The 25441-nt window shown below is 39.4% G+C and overlaps 1 protein-coding gene across 10 annotated transcripts in view; it reads right to left on the bottom strand.

Annotated features, from left to right (window-relative positions):
• Positions 1 to 25441, bottom strand: part of sugct (succinyl-CoA:glutarate-CoA transferase) — a 317331-nt gene that overhangs the window by 118344 nt on the left and 173546 nt on the right. The window contains exon 13 of one of the 10 annotated variants that reach the window (XM_078162590.1): positions 13325 to 13369. The exons of 8 other annotated variants lie outside the window; for them this stretch is intronic. In XM_078162590.1, coding sequence (XP_078018716.1) covers positions 13325 to 13369 — 45 coding nt within the window. The remainder of the gene's footprint in view (positions 1 to 13324; positions 13370 to 25441) is intronic. One more of the 10 variants, XM_033638352.2, reaches the window with a different exon arrangement.

Genomic DNA, 25441 nt, shown 5'->3' with positions numbered 1-25441 from the left:
CTCTCTAAGGTAATTGAGATCGTGATATTGGTACTCATAGATCAACTTCTAATTGAATCAGTTTTACTAATTGACCTATAGCTAAGCCACACCCCCCTCCACTCACTCAGACGAAATATCAACATTCAGTGAACGGGCACTATGGCAGGTGTCACAGTACACAGCATTTCGCAGGAGGGAATTGATGATTTTTGGAGACATAACGATCAGATGTCATTGAGAAGCAACCAAAAGGGCCTAAACTAAGCATTGAGGGATATTAATCATTTTATTGTTGAGCAGGTCGATGAAAAGCTTAAATTACAAGCCAAAATTTACAGGTCCCAGTGTAAGCGTGATAAACCGCATCTCGCTGCCGTCACCATCAAAGACAAGAAGATAGAGGATCAGCATTGTTCCACTGAAGTTAAGGTTTTTGGCTCAGAATATGAGAAAAGGACAACAGCCTTTTTACCATCATTACCAAGAGTGTCTCTCCGTTAGTTTGGTGCTACAGTATTTACATTGAATCATTCAGCATAACGTTTGCCAACATTTGTTAACTCTGCGATTACAGATAAGTTTATGAAGCTAAGCCCCAGAAGTTAACATTAGTTTAAATAGAGCCCTTTGGACAACAGCTAACAATGATGTACGATCACCAAAGTACAAAATCTAGAACAAAATATGCTAATGTACTCCCAGCAAACAAGGTGACATGATGAACAACACAGCTAGGAGCTAACGTTAGGCTAATGTTAGGCTAACTTTAGCTAATGTTAGCTAGAGATGTTAAAGATAACTTTATATGTCTTTCCAGCGGGGTCATTCCTATGTTTCCAGTGTTCTATGTTCCCCGCTTACACAAAAAGGGTTCTGTTTCCCTTTTGATTGAGCGGGTAACATAGGACCCGGGAAACATAGAACCTTTTTTGTGTAAGCGGGGAACATAGAACCTTTTTTGCAGGGTTATGTGGGGAACATAGAACCCGGGAAACATAGAACCCTGGAAACACAGATACGCTCCCTTCTCAACCCTTGTACTATTTTATAATTGTCATGTTTTCAGATTGTTCGCAGTTCAGTGGTATGCCACACTGCTCAGCTCTGGTAATCACAGTTCCCAGTCATAAATAGTTTAATGTAATTCAAGCTGTCTTTCACAATTATATCCATCACAGATTCACTAATTCTATGATGTCATTCATGAATCGGTGCCTGGAACGTGCCTCAGTCCGTGTCATTTAGAGTAGGGCTGCATGATATTGGAAAAAACTGATATTGGGATTGCTTTTTTTTGCAATATATATTGCGATATTAGAAAATACAAGAATTTTCACCAGATGACTTAAACCGAGAAAATTACAAATAGTGGCTTTTACTGACCACAACTGCAGAGGCTACCAGCAGGGGCGCCTCCAGATATTTTTCATAGGGGTGGCCAGAAGGGGCCGCTTAAAATCTTGGGGTGGCACACCAAAACTAAAAGCCATAATTTCAGGATTTTATTATACTGTTGTAGTATATAGGCTAGTAAAAAACTATCAGAAAGACTTAAGGAAACATCTACTGATATACTTTGGTTTATTGTGTTACATTTAATGTAGTCTCTATATACAGACTCTACATTCAGTGAATGTAGAGTGTGGAGGCAAACCCCGGAGATCTTGCCTCCGGAAGAAGAGCGGAAGAGCCCTGGTTTCCGGTTGTAGGCTGTTTGTAGTCCGCGTGATATTGACCAATCATGTTTGAGCCGGCTGCAGTTGTTGCCAGTTTAAATGGTCCGTGCAGTGAACTAACGAGGTGGAACATAATTGGCGTCACTGCAAACTCTGAATCCATCGCAATGGTTCAGCATATTTACTTAAATATAAATGGAAGTCAGAAATGGAAATTCGCCTCCTCCGCCCAAATCAAACCAGAATGCCAAAAAATCAGGGGTCTGCCCCCAGAGCAGGGTTCCTACACATTTGGAATTTCAAAATTCCATACTTTTCCATACCCTAATTTCCAGACTTCTCAGCGTTTTTTTTTTTTTTTTTTTCCAGAGAATATGCCACATCTGAGTAAATATATCAGCGTATCATATTTCACGTCATATTTAATTATTCTTAACCCCTAAAGTGCCAAAATGGGCTCTCTAGCGCCACATAGGTGCACTAAACTGGCCACTGCAGCCCGTAGGAATGTCGTATCAAGATCAAACCAAAACTGGTGTGTTTGACTTGCGCTGACACCCATGACCGAATTCCAACAGGAAGTGAGCTATTTGCCCTTTCAAAGTAAGATTTCGCCTCAAACGTGCTCTTAAAAAAACACATCTTCTCCTACACCGTTTATTTTATCGGCTTTAAAGACGCACACATGCCAGCTCAACTGCTGCTAAACAGATCTTCTGTATAACTTTATCTCTCTCATGATCACATTATTTTGATGATTGGACCAACAGTTTGGGAATGGGAAGAACTTGTTCGAGGAGTTAAATCTCCACTAAAACAGGTCTCTCTGTGTTCTGTCTGTCTCTCTCTGCTCTTCTGCCAGGTGCACTTACGTAATTACCATGGCAAATGCTGTCACACACAAACTCACAGAAACATGATGTCTGTGTGTGTCTTAATCTTACATGCAGACATGACAGGGGCACAATCTCCATTTTAACCCTTTAGGTGCCAGAGTTAATTGAGGAAAATATTCCATTTTCATTTCAGCATTTCAAAAGACTGTGGCTTGAAAGTGGTGAGAGATAAAGGCATACTGTAAATGAGAAAAATATTCATCATGACCCAAAGTTTGTCATGGGAGTAAATTAACTCATCTAATTTGCATATTGTGGCGTCATTAGGCGGCGGCCATATTGGATTTCATAAAACTCAGTAAAACAACATTTTGAACATATTTACACAGTAGATTTCTTTTGTTTTGTGCTGTTTTTGTCATCTCATCCTCAAAAAAAAGGAAGAGGAATCTGATGGGAATAAATTCACTCATCTAATTTGCATATTGTGGGGTCACTAGGCGGCAGCCATATTGGATTTCATACATCTCAGTAAAACAACATTTTGAACATATTTACACAGTAGATTTCTTTTGTTTTGTGCTGTTTTTGTCATCTCATCCTCAAAATAAAGGACGAGGAATCTGATGGGAATAAATTCACTCATCTAATTTGCATATTGTGACATCACTTATACATACCTACAGCTACAGAAAGCATTCAATCATCAAAACGTTCAGCTCTGTAAGGATTTTCTGATGTTTGTGGCAATATGTTTGATATTTCTAAATAATTCACAATGACGACATAAGCTGGGGGCCGAAACGGGCGCGAGTGTGAGGTCCCACCCAACGCTGCTTGCAGCTTTAATTAGGGACCGAGCCCGGAGGCAGAGGACTGCTCACAGAGCAGTCCTCGCCAAAGGCAAGGACCCTATTGTTTTTGGTGCGTTTATTAGGGACCGAGCCTAGAAGGCGATTATTCTTTCTCCCGCCACCTCTTTGAACTGGAATTTGACCCTCTAAACATGCTCAAAAACTCATCAAAATTGGCACGCACATCAGAACCGGTAAAAAATTTTAGAAAATCATGAAATTAACCCCTAAAGTGCCAAAATGGGCTCTCTAGCGCCACCTAGGCACACAAAAATGGCTGCTACGGCCTGTAGGAACGTCATAGAAACATGAAACCAAAACTGCCGTATTCGTCTCATGAAGACCTAAAAATCACGCACTGACACCCCTGACCTAAATCCAACAGGAAGTGAGCTATTTGCCCTTTCAAAGTAAGATTTTGCCTTAAAACTGCCTTTCCTAAAAAAATCTTCTTGTCATACACCGTTTATCCTATCGGCTTCAAACTTGCACAGATGACAGATCAACTCAGACTCCATTCCAACTCTCAAATGTTGCCACAGGTCTCATCTATTCACTCATGTTTTCATCTTTTTCATATCTTTTACCGTTTTTCATCTGTGCCTCTCAAAGTACCATGAGCAAAAGTGGAGAAATTCTCAGTTTACAATGGGTGTGTATTGCACGGAATGCTGTGAGCTAGAGTGGAGAGGGCTCTAAAAATCGTCTAAAACTTTTGTCTTTAACTCGCTGCCATGGCCACAATTTTCACTGTACAGACACAATTTATACCACAAAACGTAGGAAAATTTGTCCTGCTCACAGATATGTTGACATGGAATCTCTCACACGTACACATTTTTGCTGAGTGGCTCCAAAGCGAAGGGAGCGCTGATTTTTTTCTCATTCACTCCCATGTAAACTCAGAGGAGAAATTTCTGGAAACAGCTGGGGTGCAACACATTTTAAACTCGCTCCCCTGACCACATTTTTGACTCGAGAAATATAAAACGCGACACGTGCGTTCACGAGACGTGGCTGTCTTTCAAAATCACTTTATTTTCTTGCTTGGACCAACGGTTTGGGTATGCAAAGCATTTGTTCGAGGAGTTAAATCCCTTTATAAACAGCCTTTGGTGATCTGCTCTCCTGACGTGTCTGTGTCTGCCACAGGTGCGGGCAAGTCATTAATCGCCATGACAACGGCTGCACACACAGACACAGCCACAGGGCTCTCTGGTCTGTGTGTCTCACAATCTTTAAAGGACAGATGACAGCAGCAGAATCTTCATTTCAAACAGCAAATACACATTATTGACACCCATGACCTAATTCCAACAGAAAGTGAGCTACTTGACCTTTCAAAGTAAGATTTCACCTCAAACGTGCTCTCAAAAAAACACATCTCCTCCTACATTGTTTATCGTATCGCCTTCAAACAGGGACACGTGCCAGCTCAACTGCTGCTAAACAGATCTTCTGTATAACTTTATCTCTCTCATCATCACATTATTTTGATGATTGGACCAGCAGTTTGGGAATGGAAAGAACTTCTTCGAGGAGTTAAATCTCCACTAAAACAGGTCTCTCTGTGTTCTGTCTCTCTCTCTCTCTGCTCTTCTGCCAGGTGCACCTACTTCATCACCATGGCAACCGCTGTCACACACAAACTCACAGAAACATGATGTGTGGGTGTGTCTAAATCTTACATGCAGACATGACAGGGGCACAAACACCATTTTAACCCTTTAGGTGCCAGAGTTTATTGAGGAAAATATTCCATTTTCATTTCAACATTTCAAAAGGCTGTGGCTTGAAAGTGGTGAGAGATAAAGGCATACTGTAAATGAGAAAAATATTCATCATGACCCAAAGTTTGTCATGGGATTAAATTAACTCATCTAATTTGCATATTGTAATGTCACTAGGCGGCGGCCATATTGGATTTCATACATCTCAGTAAAACAACATTTTGAACATATTTACACAGTAAATTTATTTTGTTTTGTGTTGTTTTTGTTGTCTCTTCCTCAAAATAAAGGACGAGGAATCTGATGGGAATAAATTCACTCATCTAATTTGCATATCGTGACATCACTTATACATACCTTCCAGCTACAGAAAGCATTCAAACATCAAAACGTTCAGCTCTGTAAGGATTTTCTGATGTTTGTGGCAACATGTTTGATATTTCTAAATAATTCACAGTGACGACATAAGCTGGGGGCCGAAACGGGTGCGAGTGCGAGGTCCCGCCAAACGCTGCTTGCAGCTTTAATTATTATTATTCTTTCTCCCGCACCTTTAAACTGGAATTTGACCCCCTAAACATACTCAAAAACGCACCAAAATTGGCATGCATGTCAGGACTGGCGAAAAATTTTAGGAAATGGAAAAAATGAATCCCAAAAGTGCCAAAATGGCCTCTCTAGTGCCACCTAGGTACAGTAAAATGGCCGCTGCGGCTTGTAGGAATGACGTAGAAAGAGCAAACCAAAACTGGCGTGTTCGTCTCATCGAGACCTACAAATCACGCACTACACCTCTGACCTAAACCCAACAGGAAGTGAGCTATTTCCCTTTCAAAGTAAGATTTCACCTCAAAAATGCTCGTTTTAAAAATTCCTTAAAAAATCAACTCCTCTTACACCGTTTATTGTATCGGCTTCAAACTCGCACACAAGACAGATCAGCTCGTCCTAATCGAATATTCTGTATAACTTTGTCATTACTGGAATGGTTTGGATTTTATGGTGTCTTCCAGGTGATGTCGTACATAACCTCCTGACGATTTTTTGTGCCACCTAGACACACTAAAATGCCCGCTGCGACCAGTAGGAATCCCGTAGAAAGACCAAACCAAAACTGGCTCATTCGTGTCATCAAGCCCTACAAATCACGCAGTAAGATGTCATTTTTCACAAATTCTCTCTCTCAAAAAATATTTCCTCCTACACCATTTATCCTATCGGTTTCAAACTCGCACATATGACAGACCAAGCCCTGGTAAACAATTCCTCTGAACAACTTTGTCATTACTCCTTCATTTTTTGCGTTGTTTAAGGTGACATGTCACAAAACCTCTTGACAATTTTTGTGCCACATAGACACAGTAAAATGGCTGCTGCGGCCCGTACGAATGCTGTAGAAAGATCAAATGAAAACTGGCTTCTTCATTTCCTCGAGACCTACAAATCATTCATTTACACCACTGACCTAAATCCAACAGGAAATGAGTTAGTGCCTCTGGAAGGTGACATGTCACAAAACCTCTTGACAATTTTTGCAACACCTAGACTCACTCAAATGGCTGTGGCACCCTGTAGGAATGACGTAGACACATCAAACTAAAACTGGCTTCTTCGTCTCCTCGAGATTTACAAATCACTCATTGACACCACTGACCTAGATCCAACAGGAAATGAGCTAGTGTCTCTGAAAGGTGACATGTCACAAAACCTCTTGACAATTTTTGCACCACCTAGACACACCAAAATGGCTGCTGTGGCCCGTATGAATGGTGTAGACAGATTAAATCAAACATGAAGTAATTAATCCTCAAAGTTCCAAAATTGGCTGTCTAGCACCACCTAGACACACTACAATTGCCACTGCGGCTTGTAGGAATGACGTAGAAAGATCAAACAAAAACTGTCTTGTTCGTCTCATCAAGATCTACAAATAACACGCTCGCACCTCTGACCTAAACCCAGCAGGAAGTGAGCTATTTGCCCTTTCAAAGTAAGATTTCGCTTCAAAAATGCTCTTTCTTCAAAATCCTTAAAAAAACAAATCCTCCTACACCGTTTATCGTATTGGCTTCAAAGTCGCAACCCTGACAGATCAACCCCCAGGGAACAAATCATCTGTACAACTTTTTCAGTACTCGATCAGTTTGGATTTTATGGCCTCTCAAAGGTGTCTGGTTACAAAACCTCATGACGATTTTCGCGCCACCTAGACACACTAAAATGCCCGCTGTGACCGGTACGAATCCCGTAGAAAAACCAAACCAAAACTAGCTTGTTCGTGTCATCAAGACCTACAAATCTCGCGCTGCAACCCCTGACCTAAGTCCAACAGGAAGTGCGCTATTGCCCTTTCAATGTAAAATGATGTTTTTCACAAATTCTGTCTCTCAAAAAATATTTGCTCCTACACCGTTTATCCTAGCGGTTTCAAACTTGCACACATTACAGCTCTAGCCCTGGTGAACATTACTTGTGAAGGACTTTGTCATTACTGTAACAGTTTGCATTTTAGAAGCGTTCTAAGGTGCAACACACAAATCCTCATGATGATCTCTGTAAGAAAAGATGAGAGCCAACACATCGTAAACTTGTGACTAAGGTCACATTTTTGAGTCCATAGACATAAAAGCTATATATTTCTTCATTCAGAACAAGTTTATCTATCTAGTGATGCCTTCAGATTGAAGATCGGACCCACGGTTTGGGAACTGGAAGGATTAGTTCGAGAAACTCAACCCATTTTGTTGTCACCTAGTCTGTCTGTGTCATATGCAACTGTCATTAATTAGCATGACAAAAGCTTCACTCTGACAGACACACGCCTCTGTGTGTGTGTGTGTGTGTGTGTGTGTGGGTGTGTGTGTGTGTGTTACAACAACATCAGTGAAAGTAATAAGATTATAATTATAATTCTGAAGTTAGCTATTTCCCTTTCAAAGTAAGAGTTTGCCTCAAAAATGCTCTTTTAAAAATTTCTTAAAAAATCAACTCCTCCTACACCGATTATCATATCGGCTTCAAACTCGCACACCTGACAGATCAACTCGTCCTAATCAGATATCCTGCATAACTTTGTCATTACTCGAATGGTTTGGATTTTATGGCCTCTTACAGGTGATGTCTTACAAAACCTCCTGACGATTTTCGCGCCACCTAGACACACTAAAATGCCCGCTGCAGCCCGTATGAATGTCGTAGAAAGACAAAATTGAAACTGGCTTGTTCGTCTCATCGAGACCTTCAAATCACGCTCTGATACCCCTGACCTAAACCCAACAGGAAGTGAGCTACTGCCCTTTTAAAGTAAGATTTCGCCTCAAAAATGCTCTTTTTCAAAATTTCTTCAAAAATCATCTCATCAAGACCTACAAATCACATGCTGCAAGCCCTGACCTAAATCCAACAGGAAGTGAGCTATTTGCCCTTTCAAAGTAAGATGTCATTTTTCAAAAATTCTCTTACTAAAAAAATATTTCCTCCTACACCGTTTATCGTATCGACTTCAAACATGCACACATGACAGACCAAGCCCTGCTAAACAATTCCTCTAAACAACTTTGTCATTAGTCGAACAGTTTGGATTTTATGCCCTCTTAAAGGTGACATGTCACAAAACCTCTTGACAATTTTTGCACCACCTAGACACACTAAAATGGCTGTTGCGACCTGTAGGAATGACATAGAAAGATCCAGCTAAAACTGGCTTCTTTGTCTCCTCAAGACCTACAAATCACTCATTGACACCACTGACCTAAATCCAACAGGAAATGAGCTAGTGCCTCTGAAATTAACATGAGCAAATGTGTCAGCTGTGAGCCAGACATTGTAAACTTGCGACTAAGATCACTTTTTTGACTTCACAAACATGAAAGCTATATATGTCTGCGTTCGGAACGAGTGTATCTCTCTGGTGATATCTTCAGATTGACGATCGGACCCACGGTTTGGGAGCAGGAAGGACTAGTTCGAGAAATTTGAAAGCCATCTTCAAGTTCTTGGCCTCTCCCCCTTCCTCTCACTCAACTACATGCTGTCATTAATTAGCATAACAATGGCTTCACTCTGGGAGCGGACTCCGGGGTTTTTTCGGACCTAATTGTATTGCGGAGTTTTGCACAGCGGTGACCAGATCTTTGCTCTCAAACCACAAAAAATGTGATGGCACAACAGTCTCCTTCAGTACATTATTCTATGCTTTCTTTTGATTTTCACATTGGCTAGTCATCCTGTTTAATTTGTCTTCTGATTAAATCGGAACTGTTGAAACAAGTTGTAGGAAGCCTTTGCAAGTAATTGGTTGCTGGCAGACACTCTGTGCTGCAATAAAATGGTTAATCAGCAGTGCCGTGCACTGTAGAGCCGATGCGCTGCTGGTTCTGCCGGCCTGAATAGAATATGTCTATAGCCTTACTGTTGTGTACAGCCTTATAGACTGAGCTGAGTAGTGATGTGCGGGTCGACCCATAACCCGCGGGACCCGCAAATGGACCTGCGGGTCGGGCAGCAGTGATCGTCTGTTAAATCGGTCTGTAAATTATATTTTGACATTATTATTATCATCTATTAATCTATAATCTGTTACTGTCATGGCATCCGAAGGTCCTGATGCGTTGAGCAGGTGACAGTCCGCGGTCGTTTTCAAAACACACTTGTGTCACGCACTCCAAAAGAAACTTGTTGAAACTTTAAACAATAATTTATTGTACAAAACAGGGGAAACAAACGTTGACAAAAACGGTTCCATAATTCATACTAAATTCAAAAGATAACGAAAAAACAGCTACAAGTTAGAGGGAATAGTGATAAAGTGGTAAAACTTGGCATCGATCCATTGTGCCATTGTGCTGTGCGCACAAGCTCCATTGGCAGGCTATACTATATTTTCACATTTTTAACGATGCAATTTAAGTTTTTATTTTTATTGATAACCTACATTCACCAACAACAAAAAGACTACATTTAGCACCAAAAAAATATGTAAAAAAAATAAAAGAAAAGAAAAAAATAAGTAAATAAAAAAACAAATAAGAATACCAAATTTTCATAACGAATACCTACCATAGAAATGAATATTCGAATATCTGAATATTTGGGTACAGCCCTAGTTACTGTTAAAATTATATAATTACTTAATCATGACAGTGTATTTCATTTCAATATGGATGTTTTGGACAAGACATTTTGTTTCCATAGCTGACATATCGCAGTTACATTTTAGTTAATACATTGGTTGAAAATTAAATACATATTGTAATGTACTGTAATATAAAGTCCCTCTATTGCCAAAAATGACCTTGCGTTCTCTTGACATTGCTTGTTTTATCGATATTTTGACTCTTACACATAATTCACACTGTCTATGTGAGCTGGAGGCCGACAGCGAGAGCCCGAAGTCCCGTTCATCGCTGCTTGCAGCTTTAATTTTATTTGAATTGGTCTCATGACCTTAACTTCTGTTGGGTTTCATGACCTTTCATTTATGTTCGGTCCTCGTTGACCTTTTATTATGTTCTACATATAGGCCCAGGTCACTAGGACCTCGCACCAGTCACGGTAATTTCAGTTTGGTCGCCGGACCTTAATGTTCTTTTTAGCATTTTATCTAAGTTGGTCTTCTGACCTTAATTTCTGTTTATGACGTTTTATTTCAGTTGGTCCTCACTGACCTTTTATTATGTTCAAAATATAGACCCTCATGGTCTGCAGAGCCATGCACTTTTCAGCCTTTCTTTCTGGCATATCACCATTATTTCTTGTCACAGCTTACTTAATCTTTGGCTTTTATATTGTTTGGTGGTTAGACCTCAACACGTTTGCTCTCTGCTTTCCTTTTCAATGTATCATCTATCATCATCCATTATTTTGCAGCTCCCTAGCTGTCATTCCAGACATATTCTTACCACACGTTTCTCATTAGAGTTGTATTATCTCATTCAGGGCTTATTTCTGTCATATACCTAACTATACATGTATCTATTCCATAGTCTTTCACATTTGCTTCATGTGCGTTTCTCTAGCTACGCATCTCCCCTTAATGTTATCTTTACTTATTTATTAGAATCCTGTTGCCTGCTGGTAAGGTAAAGATCACCTCATGTCAAATGGTCGGCTGTCCCTCTCCCTCCTTACTCTTCTTTTGGGGGGTTCCCTGTACGACTATGGATTCATCACCCTCCTTAAATCAAATCATCTCTATGGGGCCTAATCGCCAAAGACTTTCCACATTCTTATTCATACATTCACATGTTAATAAATATTATTTTACCATTAAAAACGAGTCTCTCCTGATTGAAATGATAATAATGAATTGATTATGGGTTGTGGCTGCATTTAGAATGACAGCAGAAATGAGGAGACGTTGAGGGGATCGTCCTCAGTTTACAGTGCAGATCCACAAATTATTGATTACAGGCTAAACAATAAGAAACACAGGCATAAACATGTAAATAACATGATGTCATGTGGTCACCATTCGCTCCTTACAGAGCAGTAATAACATCATGGCTGGAGGATGGTTAAGAGAGTCAGCCTGAGTTCATCCCCGCCTTTCAGATCAAGTTTCATCTTATCTGTTCTAACTCTCAGCGTCCTCCTTCTCCTCCTCCTCCTCTCTCCGCCACATCATCTGTCACTACATGTTTTCATATTCACTCTGTAAGGTTCTCATACTTTCATAGCATACCTGGATTTTATCAAATCCACCTCTCGCACTTTCCCAGATGTCCCAGAGCTGCTTTCCTATGACCACTGAGGATTTCCAACTGATTATTTCCTTACATTACCCTCCCTCTGCTCCATCACATCCTTCTCCCACTCTGATTACTGTCAACAAAGAACCCCGGCTTATTTCTTTTCCACACAGTCACTCAGAGGTCACAACCATGTTCTGGATGTCTGACCTCTGAACTCCTGTGGTGTACTTGTAATCTGGGTGGTTTAGGAATTGTAAAGTCTAATAAATGATGTTCACTGTCCTCATGGATCTGATGAGGACCAAAAGTGTTCTTGGGTCTTTCATTAACATGTACAACAGGGTCTCAGAGTTACTTAAGGACCAATATTTCCCTCAGAAGGAGCATATGAACTAATGGTTCCGGTTCAGATTTCTCAAAGTTTTGCTCTTCTGTCCTTTGAGGAGCATTTCACCCTCACCATGTCTGAATATTTCAGAAAGAATAAAACTTCATTCTGCTAACTGCTGGTGTTGACTCCAAAATATGTTTAAAGGGACTATGTTGTTTTTAAAGTATATGTTCATATTATCAAGACCAAACTTTAATAAATTCAAGAGATCCACTGTAAGAGCTCTAACTGCTGGAGATGACAATAAAAAAAATAATTTCGCAGATGTTGGGTCCTGTTCATCAATATCAATGTTACTTGCAAACCTGTTTAACACAAACCAGTGTACATACATACATACGCACAGACACTAATAACCTCTTCCCACTGCCAGTGATACCACCCCCATCTCCACATCCGTGCCAGGACCATTGATACTTGCCTAGTAAGACCATCATAATGACGTGAGATCAGCACTCTGTTTCTCTCTCTGTATCAGACTGGACTCGCTGCTCCGCTAAAAAATTTCTAGAAATTAAAATTCAGTCGGGCCAATGAAGGTTCTGCATCGTAGTTGACAATGTAAGCAGCCAATCAGAGACTGCGTTGTAGTTGATGATGTAAAATGCAGGCTGCAGCTTGCAGAACAGTAATGGCAGCTCCCGAAGCAACAAGCTCTGACGTCAGTGGAGTAAACACAGTACTAAGTGAAGTTATTGCAAGATTAAAGCCAATAACAATTAAACAAAAACACAATTATACATTGCGGGGTTTCTCAGAGGAAAAGACGTATTCACTGTTCTCCTGACTGAATTTGTGTTTCTGTATAAGGAGTCTGGTGACTTTGGACAGGGACAGCAGCAAAACACATTTTAGCCACATAAAATATGAACACCTAAAAAACAAAGTGTACACGTCAAATGCAACATTATGCGCTCTTCAAAGCCACCAGACTCCATTGATAGAAACATTTTATTCCACAGACTACAGACAGTCTCTGTTTTTTTGCTGTCCCTTAATCAGGCAGTTAGTTTGTGTTATTGTGTGACTTTGGGAACTGACCTAACTGTGCCGTTTGTCTTGTCTGCCTGTCTAGACTGGGAGCATAAGATTATTAACAAACAGTTCTCAAAGAAGGCTGAGTCATGAAGGATGCTTAGCGACGTCCACCCAAACCCACTTACCCTGTGCCTGCCCCAGGCCCAGCTGGTCCCTGTGCAGTGCTGCTGCTTAAAAGAAGAGAGGGGGAGAGACTCAGCAGAGGAACTGTGGACTGCGATTATTCTGCACAGCATGCATGATTATGAAATGTGTTTGAATACATTTCTTGCTGTTACCCTGATGTTGTGAATAAGTCGCTAAATTTGTGGCTACGCTGTTCTCTGATACCAGTGATACCATTTTTTTGATGAAAACTATCATGAAACTGTTTTGTCAACAACCTTTTTTGTTACCATTACAGAAATTAGTTAATGACTAGCTAAAAATAGATCTTAATAATAAATACTAAGATGAAATCAATGTTTAATTTCCGTTGCAGTGATGAAAATGTTACAGACTATCAGACATTGAAAGCCGAGAATGGCCGTGCTTGTTATCATCTTCAAATGCTGCATGAGTGACCGGCTGATAAATTTCAGTAAATAGTCTGCAGCAGGATGTTTCGCACACCAGCAAAAACAATCGCACTCGAGCAACGTCAGCCGTTAATGCGAGTTGTGAGCTGAAATTCAGCAGTAAATCAGCAACCGAGTTTGTTAGTTGCAGCGCTGGCTGCCGCTGAATGGCAGCATAGCAAGCAGGCACCGGCCACCAGACTTCACATCTGATCCCTGCAGGACTCCTTTCAGTCTGGACTTGAGAAGGTTTATGATTTGATGCTGTTTGACAGGCAGGTAGAAGGCTCAGTTATCTGTGAGTGTAGCTGTGCTATAAGTTAACAGTCTGAACTCTGAGCAGTTTTCTCTGACAGAGATGAAAGTTTAGTTTTAATCACTAGCTCTCTGAGAGGGCATGATTTAAACCTCCAGACTAACATGTTGCAGATTAAGAAAGAATTCAGGCTTTAATAAAGTTATTTTTCTGCGTTAACGGTGAGATGGATAAGTCAGAGTTTACAGTGACCCTGGGTACAAATCCCATAGTAGTTGTCTCAGATTAGTTGTTTGAGGTGTCAAAGTTTTTGAGACCATAAATAGAGAGATGTTGAGCTTTTCAAAAGATCATTAGTAAGTGTGTGGTTGTAAATCACCCCTTAAACCTGTCAAAAACTGCTGGAGAAATGACAGTTTGTAAGTGTGCAGAAAATACTTGTAGTTGTACATAAAAATTGTCTAAATAAAATTTTTACACAACCTGTCACCTTGATTCTAATATCTGGATATCTAGCTGTTTTTGGAAATATCAGGAAAAAAATATAAAAAACATATAGAACACATAGTGACTAAAGTAATGATTAAAATATTTTGAATTTTCATCAACTAAAACTAGACTAAAACTATGAAGGATAAAAATCACTCAAATGTGACTAGAACTAATAAGCACTTTTGTCTCAAGACTAAGACTAAATCTAAGCTAGCTGCCAAAATTAACAGATTGATACAAATCCAATGTTGTTTCACCACTGATATGCTGAAGGAGTTTGTCTGTCAAGGTGAGTACTCCCACCCACTGAAAGTGTTTGGCCGAGTCCAGACTGAAACAAAATGTTGAGCTCACGGCATCAGGGTGGTCTTACCAGGCTGCCTTCATACTACAAGCTGACACATATAAATATCAAACTTACTTTTATTTGAATTTATTTTACAGTGTCATTCCCCCATTACTATCACAACCCACCTGCTGTTTTATTTGTATTTATTTATTTTTTGTATCATTATTATTATGGTTGTTATTATTATTATTAGTAGTAGTAGTAGTAGTAGTACTAGTATTATTATTATTATTATTATTATTATTATAACTTACAAAGCTTTAAATGGTCAAGCTCCGTCATATCTTAGAGAGGTCATGGTGCCATATTATCCCACTAGAACACTGCGCTCTGAATGCAGGGTTACTCGTGGTCCCTAAAGTCTCCAAAAGTAGATCAGGAGCCAGAGCCTTCAGCTATCAGGCTCCTCTCCTGTGGAATCATCTTCCTGTTACGGTCCGGGAGGCAGACACCGTCTCCACATTTAAGACTAGACTAAAGACTTTCCTTTTTGATAAAGCTTATGGTTAGGGCTGGCTCAGGCTTGCATTGGACCAGCCCCTAGTTAGGCTGACACAGGCCTAGTCTGTCGGGGGACTTCCTATAATACACCACCTATAATACACCGAGCACCTTCTCTCCTTCCCTCTCTCTCTCTCCTTTGCTAACATTTATGTCCTATTACTGCATGTCACTAACTTGGCTTCTTCTCCGGAGCCTTTGTGCTCCACTGTGTGGCAGGTTAACTCGTATCACAGCTGTGCCGGGATGGCGTGACGTGGTTGTGCTGCTGCCGTGGTCCTGCCTGATGCCTGGTACTGCTGCTGTTATCATTAGTCATACTTCTACTGTCATTACACGTATGATTATTGTCACACACATATACTATCATATATTAATATGTACCTACAACATATTGTACCACAATAGCCGTAATTATTATTGTAATATTATTACTTAAATTAGTGTTGTTGTAAGCTGTCATTACTGTCTGTCCTGCATCTCTCTCGGTCTCTGTCTCTCTTTATCATTTTGTCATACGGATTACTGTTAATTTATCATGTTGATCTGTTCTGTACAACATCTATTGCACATCTGTCTGGGAGGGATCCCTCCTCAGTTGCTGTTCCTGAGGTTTCCACCATTTTTTTCCCCGTTAAAGGTTTTTTTGGGGGCGTTTTTCCTTACCCGCTGTGAGGGTCCAAAGGACAGAGGGATGTCGTATGCTGTAAAGCCATCTGAGGCAAATTATTATTTGTGATATTGGGCTTTATAAATGAAATTGATTGATTGATTGATTGATTGATTGCCTGATTGATTGATTGATTGATTAAGTCTTAAAAATAAAAGTGCTCAATGCATGAAAAAAAAATCTAAATAATTAAACTAATTAAAATAAAAAGCAGCAAGTCCTCATATTTGAGAGACTGGAACCATGAAATGTTTTTGCTTGAAAAATTAACAATTATCAAAATAGTTTCCAATTAATTTTCTAATGATTCGACTAATTCTTTTTTTATATTTGTGGTTTGTGCGCAAACAAAAAATATCTTACTTTGCAAAGTAACTAAAGTTCAAATAAAACAGTAGCAGAGCAAAAAGTTCAATATTTCCCTCTGCAGTGTAGTTGAGAAGAAGTAGAAAGTGCCATGAGATTAAAATACGTTAAGTAAAAGTACCTCAAATTTGTACTTAAGTACAGTACTTGAGTAAATGTACTTAATTACATTTCAGCACTGGTCAGCAGAGAGTACAGTAATTGAAAGTACAGTAACTTGGATCAATAGACCAATTATAGTAATATTTCTTTCGCCCATGAATTCAATAGCCTAATTAGTATAGTTCCTTTTGAACACATCATAATCTTAATATCTATTGCATGATATTCATGCATTCTTTTGTGTTTCATAAATTTAAAAACTATTTTTCCTCACATTGGACCAACTTTTATTGGACAGTGAAAACAAGATGTTTTCTCTTATCTTGGTCAGAGTGCTCTGAACTACTCGTTAAATGCTCTCTGAGCTAAGAGAAGAGCATAAGGAAGAAAACATTGGTGAATCCCAGAAATCTGGGTATTAACAAAATAAGAACAAATTGTGGATCCGAACAAAAGCCAGAGAAAATTTGTCCGTATATCACTTCTTGCTAGAGGCCCAATGTATGAGTGCTGTTGTCATTTTTCAAGCACACATATGTCTGGTCAGAATATTTAATTCATCTTTAAAAAGCAGGAAATGCAAGTTGAAGAAATGACGGGTCAAAATGTTTTCTGCAGGAGACATCATCATCATCATCATCATCAAACTTCCTTCTGACTGATGCTGCCCAGTGAGTGGCAGCAGCAAACTGGTTGCACCGGTCTGCTCACATTTTAAATATGCAGATGTGGAAGAAGCAGGGCAGAGCTGTGTCAGATCTCCCCGGATAAATAAAGTTTTAACGAGCAGCTGTTGCTCTGTCCTGTAATGAGCCACTGTTGGCCGGCAGCCTGTAATCACAGCGTGACCTCTGACCTCTGACCAGGTCATTCTGAACAACCAGACAGCACACACCCTGAGCTCTGGATGATGTTAGGATGATTAATAATCCTGCTTCCCGTCAAAGGCCATCCTCAGGAGGAACAAAGTGATGGGTGTGACGGAGGAAAGAAGAAAAGAGGAAGAGGAAGGACAACAGAAACAAGCAGATGAGAGAAAAGGATGAAAAGGGATAAACTAATATTAACAAAAGAAAATAGGAATACTGTTTGAGGTAACTGCTTGCAAATTTTAATTAACATAAGCAGATATGATGACTTCACTGTCACTGACAAATGTCCAATGTTATAATAAAATTATGAGAGTTTTGCTCCTGTGATCTCGATGGTTTGGTTTGAGGTGTTGATAAAACTGAGTCCTGTGCCAGTGGAGCAGTAGGGGAAAGCCCCCTAGGGGCTCTACAAGGCCTCTATCTGCACCTGGCGTGGCCTCATTCAATTTAAGCTGTTGCATCGCCTTTATTTCTTAAAAGTCAAACTCTCTAAAATGTTCCCATATGTTGATTCCACTTGTGACAGGTGCAGACTGCATCTTTAGCACACTCTGGCTGGCTGGCATAATTTGTCTACTTATTGGAATTCAATCTTTTAACACTATCAGATATTTTTAAAATGAAAAGTCACCCAGACCTTTTGACAGATATCTTTGGCATAGCAGGAAGGGAAAATAAGAATCTTTCAGGATCTTAACTCAAAATAAGAAAATTTGTCACTTTATTAGACTGGAGATTAATTCCTCTCCACTGCAAGAATGCTCATCCACTAAGATGGACTCAGTGGTTGAGTGGTTGAGAGAAGTGATGCAACATCTCAAACTTGGAAACTAAGATTCACATTAAATGCATTAGAATCTGGAATCCATTTATGGAATATATAATTAGACTCTAAACCCTGACTTAATTGATGATAACTCCAAGTGAAGTAAGTCACATTTACTTAGTGGTTTACATCTTCTTGTAGCTGATCATAACAGGATAGGACCTGATTGGCCCTTATCTCATGCAACTGCCTGTTCCTTTAAAGCTTCTGTATGTGTGCAGGTATCTGTATATGGGTGTACCTGTGCATATGTATACATGGGTATGTCATTTTTATTTGACTTGTTTTTCTTTTGCTGTGCTATATAGAAGCTTATATGTTCTTAAAAAAAAAACAATAAAAATATGTTATATTTAAAAAACACAAAAAACAAACTCAGTCCAAGCTGCCTTTAGTCTGTTTCTCATCTTGATGTTCCGATAAAATCAAACATGTTTAATATTATCTTAAGTTTTGAGTCTTGGCTCATGCAAATACTGAAGTTCAATTATGTGAACAATGTCAACAACCAATAGCTGCTCTCTCTGCCGGGTAGACAGTAAACATGGAGGGAACTCCAGGGAGGAGCAAGAACATGAACAAGTCTCGGTTCTCTTGTTCCGTGGAAAGGGAGGAGAAACTGTTGGAGTTGTGGAGTGAAGAAGAGAGAGAAGAGAGTTTAATTTGTGTCTGATGCACCAACCAGCACTTATTCATGTGTGTTTTAAAAACAATTCTCCTCTCATTCCCACTGTCTCCTCCCACTAAAATAGCACAGTTAACCAACGGTAGAGTGGGGGTAGAGTTGAGACAACAAAATCCAAAATGTAAAGTTCGGTCAGGACCACTTTAGTCAAAGGAAAATTTATTTCCATTTGCAGTAGGGGAGACCGGAGATGATTGTAACACAGGTAGGGTTCTAACAGTTACAGTTTGACCAATTAGAAAGGAGCTGTGGTGATGTCATTGATATAGTACACTCCCCTTTCCATCCTGAGTTCACATCAGAAACCTGAAGTCTCTGTAAGGAAAGTTCTTGATGTTGGACACAAAAAAATGAATTTTCAGGTAAGAAACCAAATATTGTCATCCCTATTGTTTTTTGCTTCATGTCCAGTGTGCTGTAGATACAACTGTTTAACTTATATCACCTTAAGTGTCAGGTTCTCTACTTTAATTTGATGTGTTGCTAGCAAGCACATGCTGAAAAATGTTAGCTTTGTAATGGCTGCTGGTACGGGTAGGGTTGTAACACTTTTTAAAAGCCTGCACCCCAGGGAAAGGTGTCGCCTACATATTTAGGAATACAGTCCACACACACACACACACACACACACACACACACACATTCACATTCACACATATACATTTTGTTCAAAACAACACTGTTCAAAACTGTTGCCTGTTGCTACTGGTTCTTATAGTCCACACACACACACACACACATAGAAAGAAGTTCCATTGTTCAGGAACGATTGCTCAGGAACTAGCTGTTTCTCCTGCACATACACGCACACACATAAACGCGGTCCACAATCACACAAACACATTTGTTATTGTGCTAAATTTTTGACACTTTAAATTGTTTACTCTGTTAAAACTGTTTATTCTTTATTCTTCATTAAAGTTTGTTGCATAAATTGGATAGTGTGTATCTTATTTAATATTAATACCTATTGTTACATCCATCTCCAGCTAATGTTACAACCTACCATGGCAGTGGGGAGGGTTATGGGGGTATGTGACATTAACTCGCATAACTCTGTGATTGTGTAGTACCCTCCAAGTGATTTTATTTGTAGTAGACCCATATGGCAACCATGTATCAAAGTTTGAGAGATCTAGCTCAAACACTCATCAAGTTACTTGTGCTCAAGCAAAAAGTGTTACAACCATCCCTGGTCTCCCCTATTATATTTGGTGGTATGGCTCTGTTCTGGGGCCTCTCTGCCTTTCCACAGGCCAATGCAGAAAGCCTAAGGCGGAGAGAGCACACCTCTCTGCCCTTCCATGTGCATATGAGGAAAGCCTAAGGAGGGAGAGCAACAGCAAAGACCCCCTAGAAATGACACTGATAAGTCAGACCTGAATGCGCTGAATGAGATTTGCCAATGGGTTGCATAGAAAAGAATCATGTGATCCACTGACTCCCTTCCATCAATCAGCTGATCCATCAGTTGATTGGGCTGCCTGAGATCAGCTGATGTAACTAGGATGTGAGCTGAGCTTGACATTGTCTCCTGCCTGAACTAACGCTATGCTCAATTCTGTATCAACTACAGATTATATTGATGCCATATTCACAAGAATACTGTCCACATATGATGCCTTTTCTCAAGTTATGTGTTTTTGCAGAATTGCTAATATGTCATATTTTCAAAACGGAGTTTGGTGTAACATTTTCCACCAGGAGCAGGATGGAAAATAATTTTAAAAGGAATCTAGTATCTAACATATTACATCTACGTTACGGTGACAGCCTTAGAAAATGCTTTTATGTTACAGTACAAGGAAGATTATCCACCAAAGATTATTCCAACAATTTTATTACACAAAACAAAATTCCATTACTTTTCTAACATTTTCAATAATATTTTACTAATTCCATGACTTTTCCAGGCCTGAATAAAAGCATCACCTCAAAACATCACTTGTGCATGTTCTAATTAACTGCACTTGTGGACCATTCTTCATGTTGTTTATTGCTGTTTTATTGTCCAGCACCTGCTTCAAACGGCTCTTGGATGTGTGTGACTACTATGCTTCATTAGTTTAGTTTAAATAAACCCTTAATTCACTCAGTTAGATGTGAAAATATGCTGACTCTGTACACACTAAAATCATTGTTCATTTAAATGGAGTCTGGTGGACCTCTGTGCTGTTTTTGGTTAAACATAAAGGATCTTACTCTTTAAGCAAACAAGGTCTGGGGAACCTCTGGCTCATTGGTAGATTGTGTGTTCCATATAGGCTGAGTCCTTTGAAGTGGCCGTGGTTTGACACCAAACCTCTCTTAGTCCCTCCTTTTCTGTCACTCCTCAGCTGCACTATAATGCAGGGATCTGTAAGGATCCTTTCCTAAATGTTGTCGGATACTCAGAATAACAATCTGAGCCTTTCAAGTGACAAAAACAAACACTTTTAGTGAACACACTGATGGTGTTAACATGCCCAGAGCTGCCTGCAACCTTCTCACTCAATACTGACCCAATTTAAAACATTGTTGTTCTCATTAGTCACATAGGCACAAAAACATGTGAAAATAGGGTCCAGACAGATTTAACATATTTAAACAACCCGACATGTAAAACTCTACAGCCTGCATTTAAACATTTGTTACTATTGCTATTTGTTGTTACGATGTTAAAACATCAGTATTGTCCTTTATCAGGATCTAAACTGGAGGCCTGAACATGTCTGTGATTGAGAGCCGATGTTTTACAAGAAGTGAAGTGTCTTCAGAAATAAACAGCTCAGCCACTCCATCTACGGACACCAATCACTGTGAAGAGGGAACAGGTTGTACAGCACCAAGCAATGAGCACTGCAGCCTGAAAAAAGAACGCAGAGCCATCACTCTGTCCATGAAAAACAAGAGGACGAGCTGAGATCATTTAGGCCCTCTCTCTTCCTGTTCCAAACCACAGTGAAATGCTCATGATGTGCTGACAGATGAACAGGCTCTGAATTATCAAAGACTGACAGGAGGTTCACCTGACCTCTGAGATCAATTACAGGTGATCTGACTGCCTGATTTACACTCCTGCGGCAGAGCTGACTTCCTCATAAAAAAGCTACGGAAAATGACTCTGCTGTTTAACGGAGTCGTCAGAGACTGTCAATAGCAACAGATTACAGGGAGGATCATCTCTCCAAAAAGAGACTTGAGCAGCTCTGACAACAACAAATGTTCCGGTGTTAAATATGTGTTGCTCACTTCATGTATAACATAACTGATACGGACATCTAGCAAGATGCTTTCATATAATGTAGAATGTCTATGTAGCACATCGATATTAATATGCATTTAACAATGCACTTTATTTCTTCCTGACTTTCTTTTTATGTACAAATTGTAAAACTAGTTTTTCTTGTTTCTAACGAGAAAAAAGAGACATAGAGGGAGTGAGGTGTTTTTTCTGCTGCTACTATTGTTACATTATTCAGGAAATACAGACAATATAAACCAAAGTATTGAACACATTAAAATCTTGACCCGCTGGTGCAGAGGATCCCTAAAGTTAATACATTTCATCCTGAGGAGAACATGACTGATGAACCACATTTCAAAACAATCAGTGCAACAGTTGTTGAGATATTTCAGTCTGGAACAAAGTGACGACTAACTGACATTAGCATCTCTATAGATGCGCGGCTGATGTGGCTAAAACTGTCTTTTTAAAAATTCAAAACAGTGTTAGACATGTGTGAAGTAGGGCTGGGTACTGGAACTCAATACTTTTAAGGTATCTGCCAAAATAATCTGGTGCTAAATAGTATTGAAGCATCTCCAGTCAAACAATACCTGCAACCGTTCTTCAGCTTAAGCCTGCAACCAGCTGAAAATTCTCCTGGTTAAAATTCCCTCAGTGTTCATTGGGCCTCATTCTCTAATATGTGCATAAAAATCTTCTTATTTTTATTTATTTATTTATTTTTTATATATTTTATCTTTAATTGTCTTAATTTTAATTTATATCTTTATATTTTTGCGCCGTGTTTAAATGTTATGCACCAAATCATCACTAAGTCAAATTCCTTGTAAGTGCGAAGTTTCTTGGCAATAAAACTTTTCTGATTCTGGTTTGTCCGCTGCTGCAGCAGCTACAACCCGTACAGTCTGTTGTGAAGTTGAGCATGGTGCATTTGACAGTGTTGACTATTCAGCATGCAGAAATGCCACCAAAATGTTATAAAGTATAACTGAATTTTATGCCACTAAGTATGCACTTAATATTTATAACTGTACTATTTATTAGTAATATGTAGTAGGACAATGTGCAATCTTCATTAAGTACTGGTCAGTTTTCTGTTATGCAGTAGCACTTTACCTCATATGCACTAGCACTTTATTGAGAGCATTAAGAGCACTGCAATTTAGATTTGTATTATTTAAATCTGTGCAATCCATATGTTATCTATGCAACAGCACTTTATTTACATGCACCAGCACTTTATGGTAAGCACTTTCCTTTTTTGCACACTAGCTCGACTGGTCTCTGTACTCTGTTCTGTGTACTTGTATGTATATGTCTTGAATGAGCCGTGTACTTGTATTGTGTATGTTCTGTTTCTTTTCTTTTTTTCTATTTTATCTGATGTAATATCAACCTGCCAAGGGACTACAGATGGAAACTAGCCTACGGCTATAATCTGGCATATTTACGTGTATATGTTCATTAATATGCACTGTCCCTTTTTAAATAAATAAATTGAAATTGAAATTGAAATGCTTCCACTCACATGATGGGTATTGAATGAAGCAGAAAAAAGTTATTAAATTAATTACTCTATTAGTATCGATATCTTGTTAAGGGAACTGGTATCACAGTTTTTTATATGCTAACCAGCCCTAATGAGAAAACTGTACCCCAAGCACACTCTCTGGAAGTCCACAGAGAGTCCCCTTGAGTCCCCTTGTGGACTTGATGAAATGTGGACAGCCCTTTGCACTCACAGACTTCCTGGGAACATGCCTGTCAAGTCCATGAGTGTGCAAGTGCAGTGAAATCTGGACATTTGGATTCAGCCTTAGCCTTCACATTTCCTAACTCTTCCTTCCTGGTGCTTTCTAATGATTCAAAAACACATACATCATTAAAGATGTATCGTTTCCAAAATCTCAAAACAAAAGACTTATGACCCTGAATTAAGTTAATAAAGGTATTCTTAATAAGAGGTGAACCACCCCTTCAAAGTCACAGTGAAATCTAAGCACATAACGTTTATCAACAACCCAAAAGTTCAGCATGACAACAACTATATGTCTTCATTACCCTTTTCATATGAGAGCATGTTATTTGACCTATAATACTCTTCTCATTTTTTCCACAGATGTCTTTCTGACGTTCAGGAAGTCTGTTTGTTCACTTCAGCCTCGTTTATGGAAACAAACATTCCACATTTGAATTTCTGCGACATTTCTGGTTCATTGTGCTAAAAAGCACCTGACATTAAAAACTGAAATATAGTTAGAGGCAGGCAGGTTCAATTTGTTGAAATAAATAATTGCTGCAAGGGCGAGAAAAACTTCAGTCCGTATATAACTCACTCCATTCCTCTTTCGAACATCACTGGGATGAAATAAAAGAGTCGATTTCCAAAACACACTCAGATATACAGGAGGGTCTTCATACACAGTTAGAAAGAGGAATAAATCCATCATTGTGTTCAGCAGATGATAAGAACTATTAGTCGCAGGAGACAGCAGTGGGCTGGAACAGATCCTCCACTAATTGAGTTTCAAGAGTCTTCACAGACAGAAAAAGACAAATGTGCTCAGGCCATCATTCTTTCAGCAGACACAGAGGCAGTAATCGCTGGAGGAAACAAAACCGCTGGAATTACAGGGATTCAAGAGCTCTCATAAAAACACTGAGAGACAAACCAGGAGGGATTCCTGCCAGAAAACGCCCATCAGTCATTTCTGGAATAGTCTCAGATGGAGCTGTGGTCACAATACAGAGCTCAGGGTGGTGGAAGGCAAGCAGCAAATCTTATATATAATATGTATTCTGCAAAATACTTTTAGACCTCACTAAATACTTATGTCAAATATTTTTTGTAGGAAATCTGATTGCTGCCCAGACTTTGATAACTGACATATTTTCTTGTGCAGGAAGAGCAGCATCCCAATAACACACAGCTGTCGCACATTAGGAATATATCTGTGATGATGATTTGGATTGGGTCAGTTTCAGTCAGCTGGTGTTGATTGATAAAATCATATAGTGTGTGATAAGAGTGTAATCTTAGGTCTTCAAAACCAGTGTCTGCCTGTCATTGTCACACATGATATACTCTTCTGATGTTGATCCAGAATGTAACCAGACTCTGAGCTCGTTTATATCTTTCTTGGTCACTTCAGCACAAATGTTGCTGCATATAAACAAGCTGCTAGTTGGGGTCAGTGTTTGAACACATGACAATTGGCTTTCATGTTTGATTTGGTACAAGAACATGTGACAGGTGGTGTCCATGTTTGATTTGGTACAAGAACGTGACAGGTGGTGTCCATGTTTGATTTGGTACAAGAACGTGACAGGTGGTGTC

This window comes from Epinephelus lanceolatus, chromosome 20, assembly GCF_041903045.1.
Source record: "Epinephelus lanceolatus isolate andai-2023 chromosome 20, ASM4190304v1, whole genome shotgun sequence".
Classification (NCBI taxonomy): Eukaryota; Metazoa; Chordata; class Actinopteri; order Perciformes; family Serranidae; genus Epinephelus; species Epinephelus lanceolatus.
Note: the sequence above shows the minus strand (reverse complement) of the source record. Positions and strands in the feature narration are given on the sequence as shown.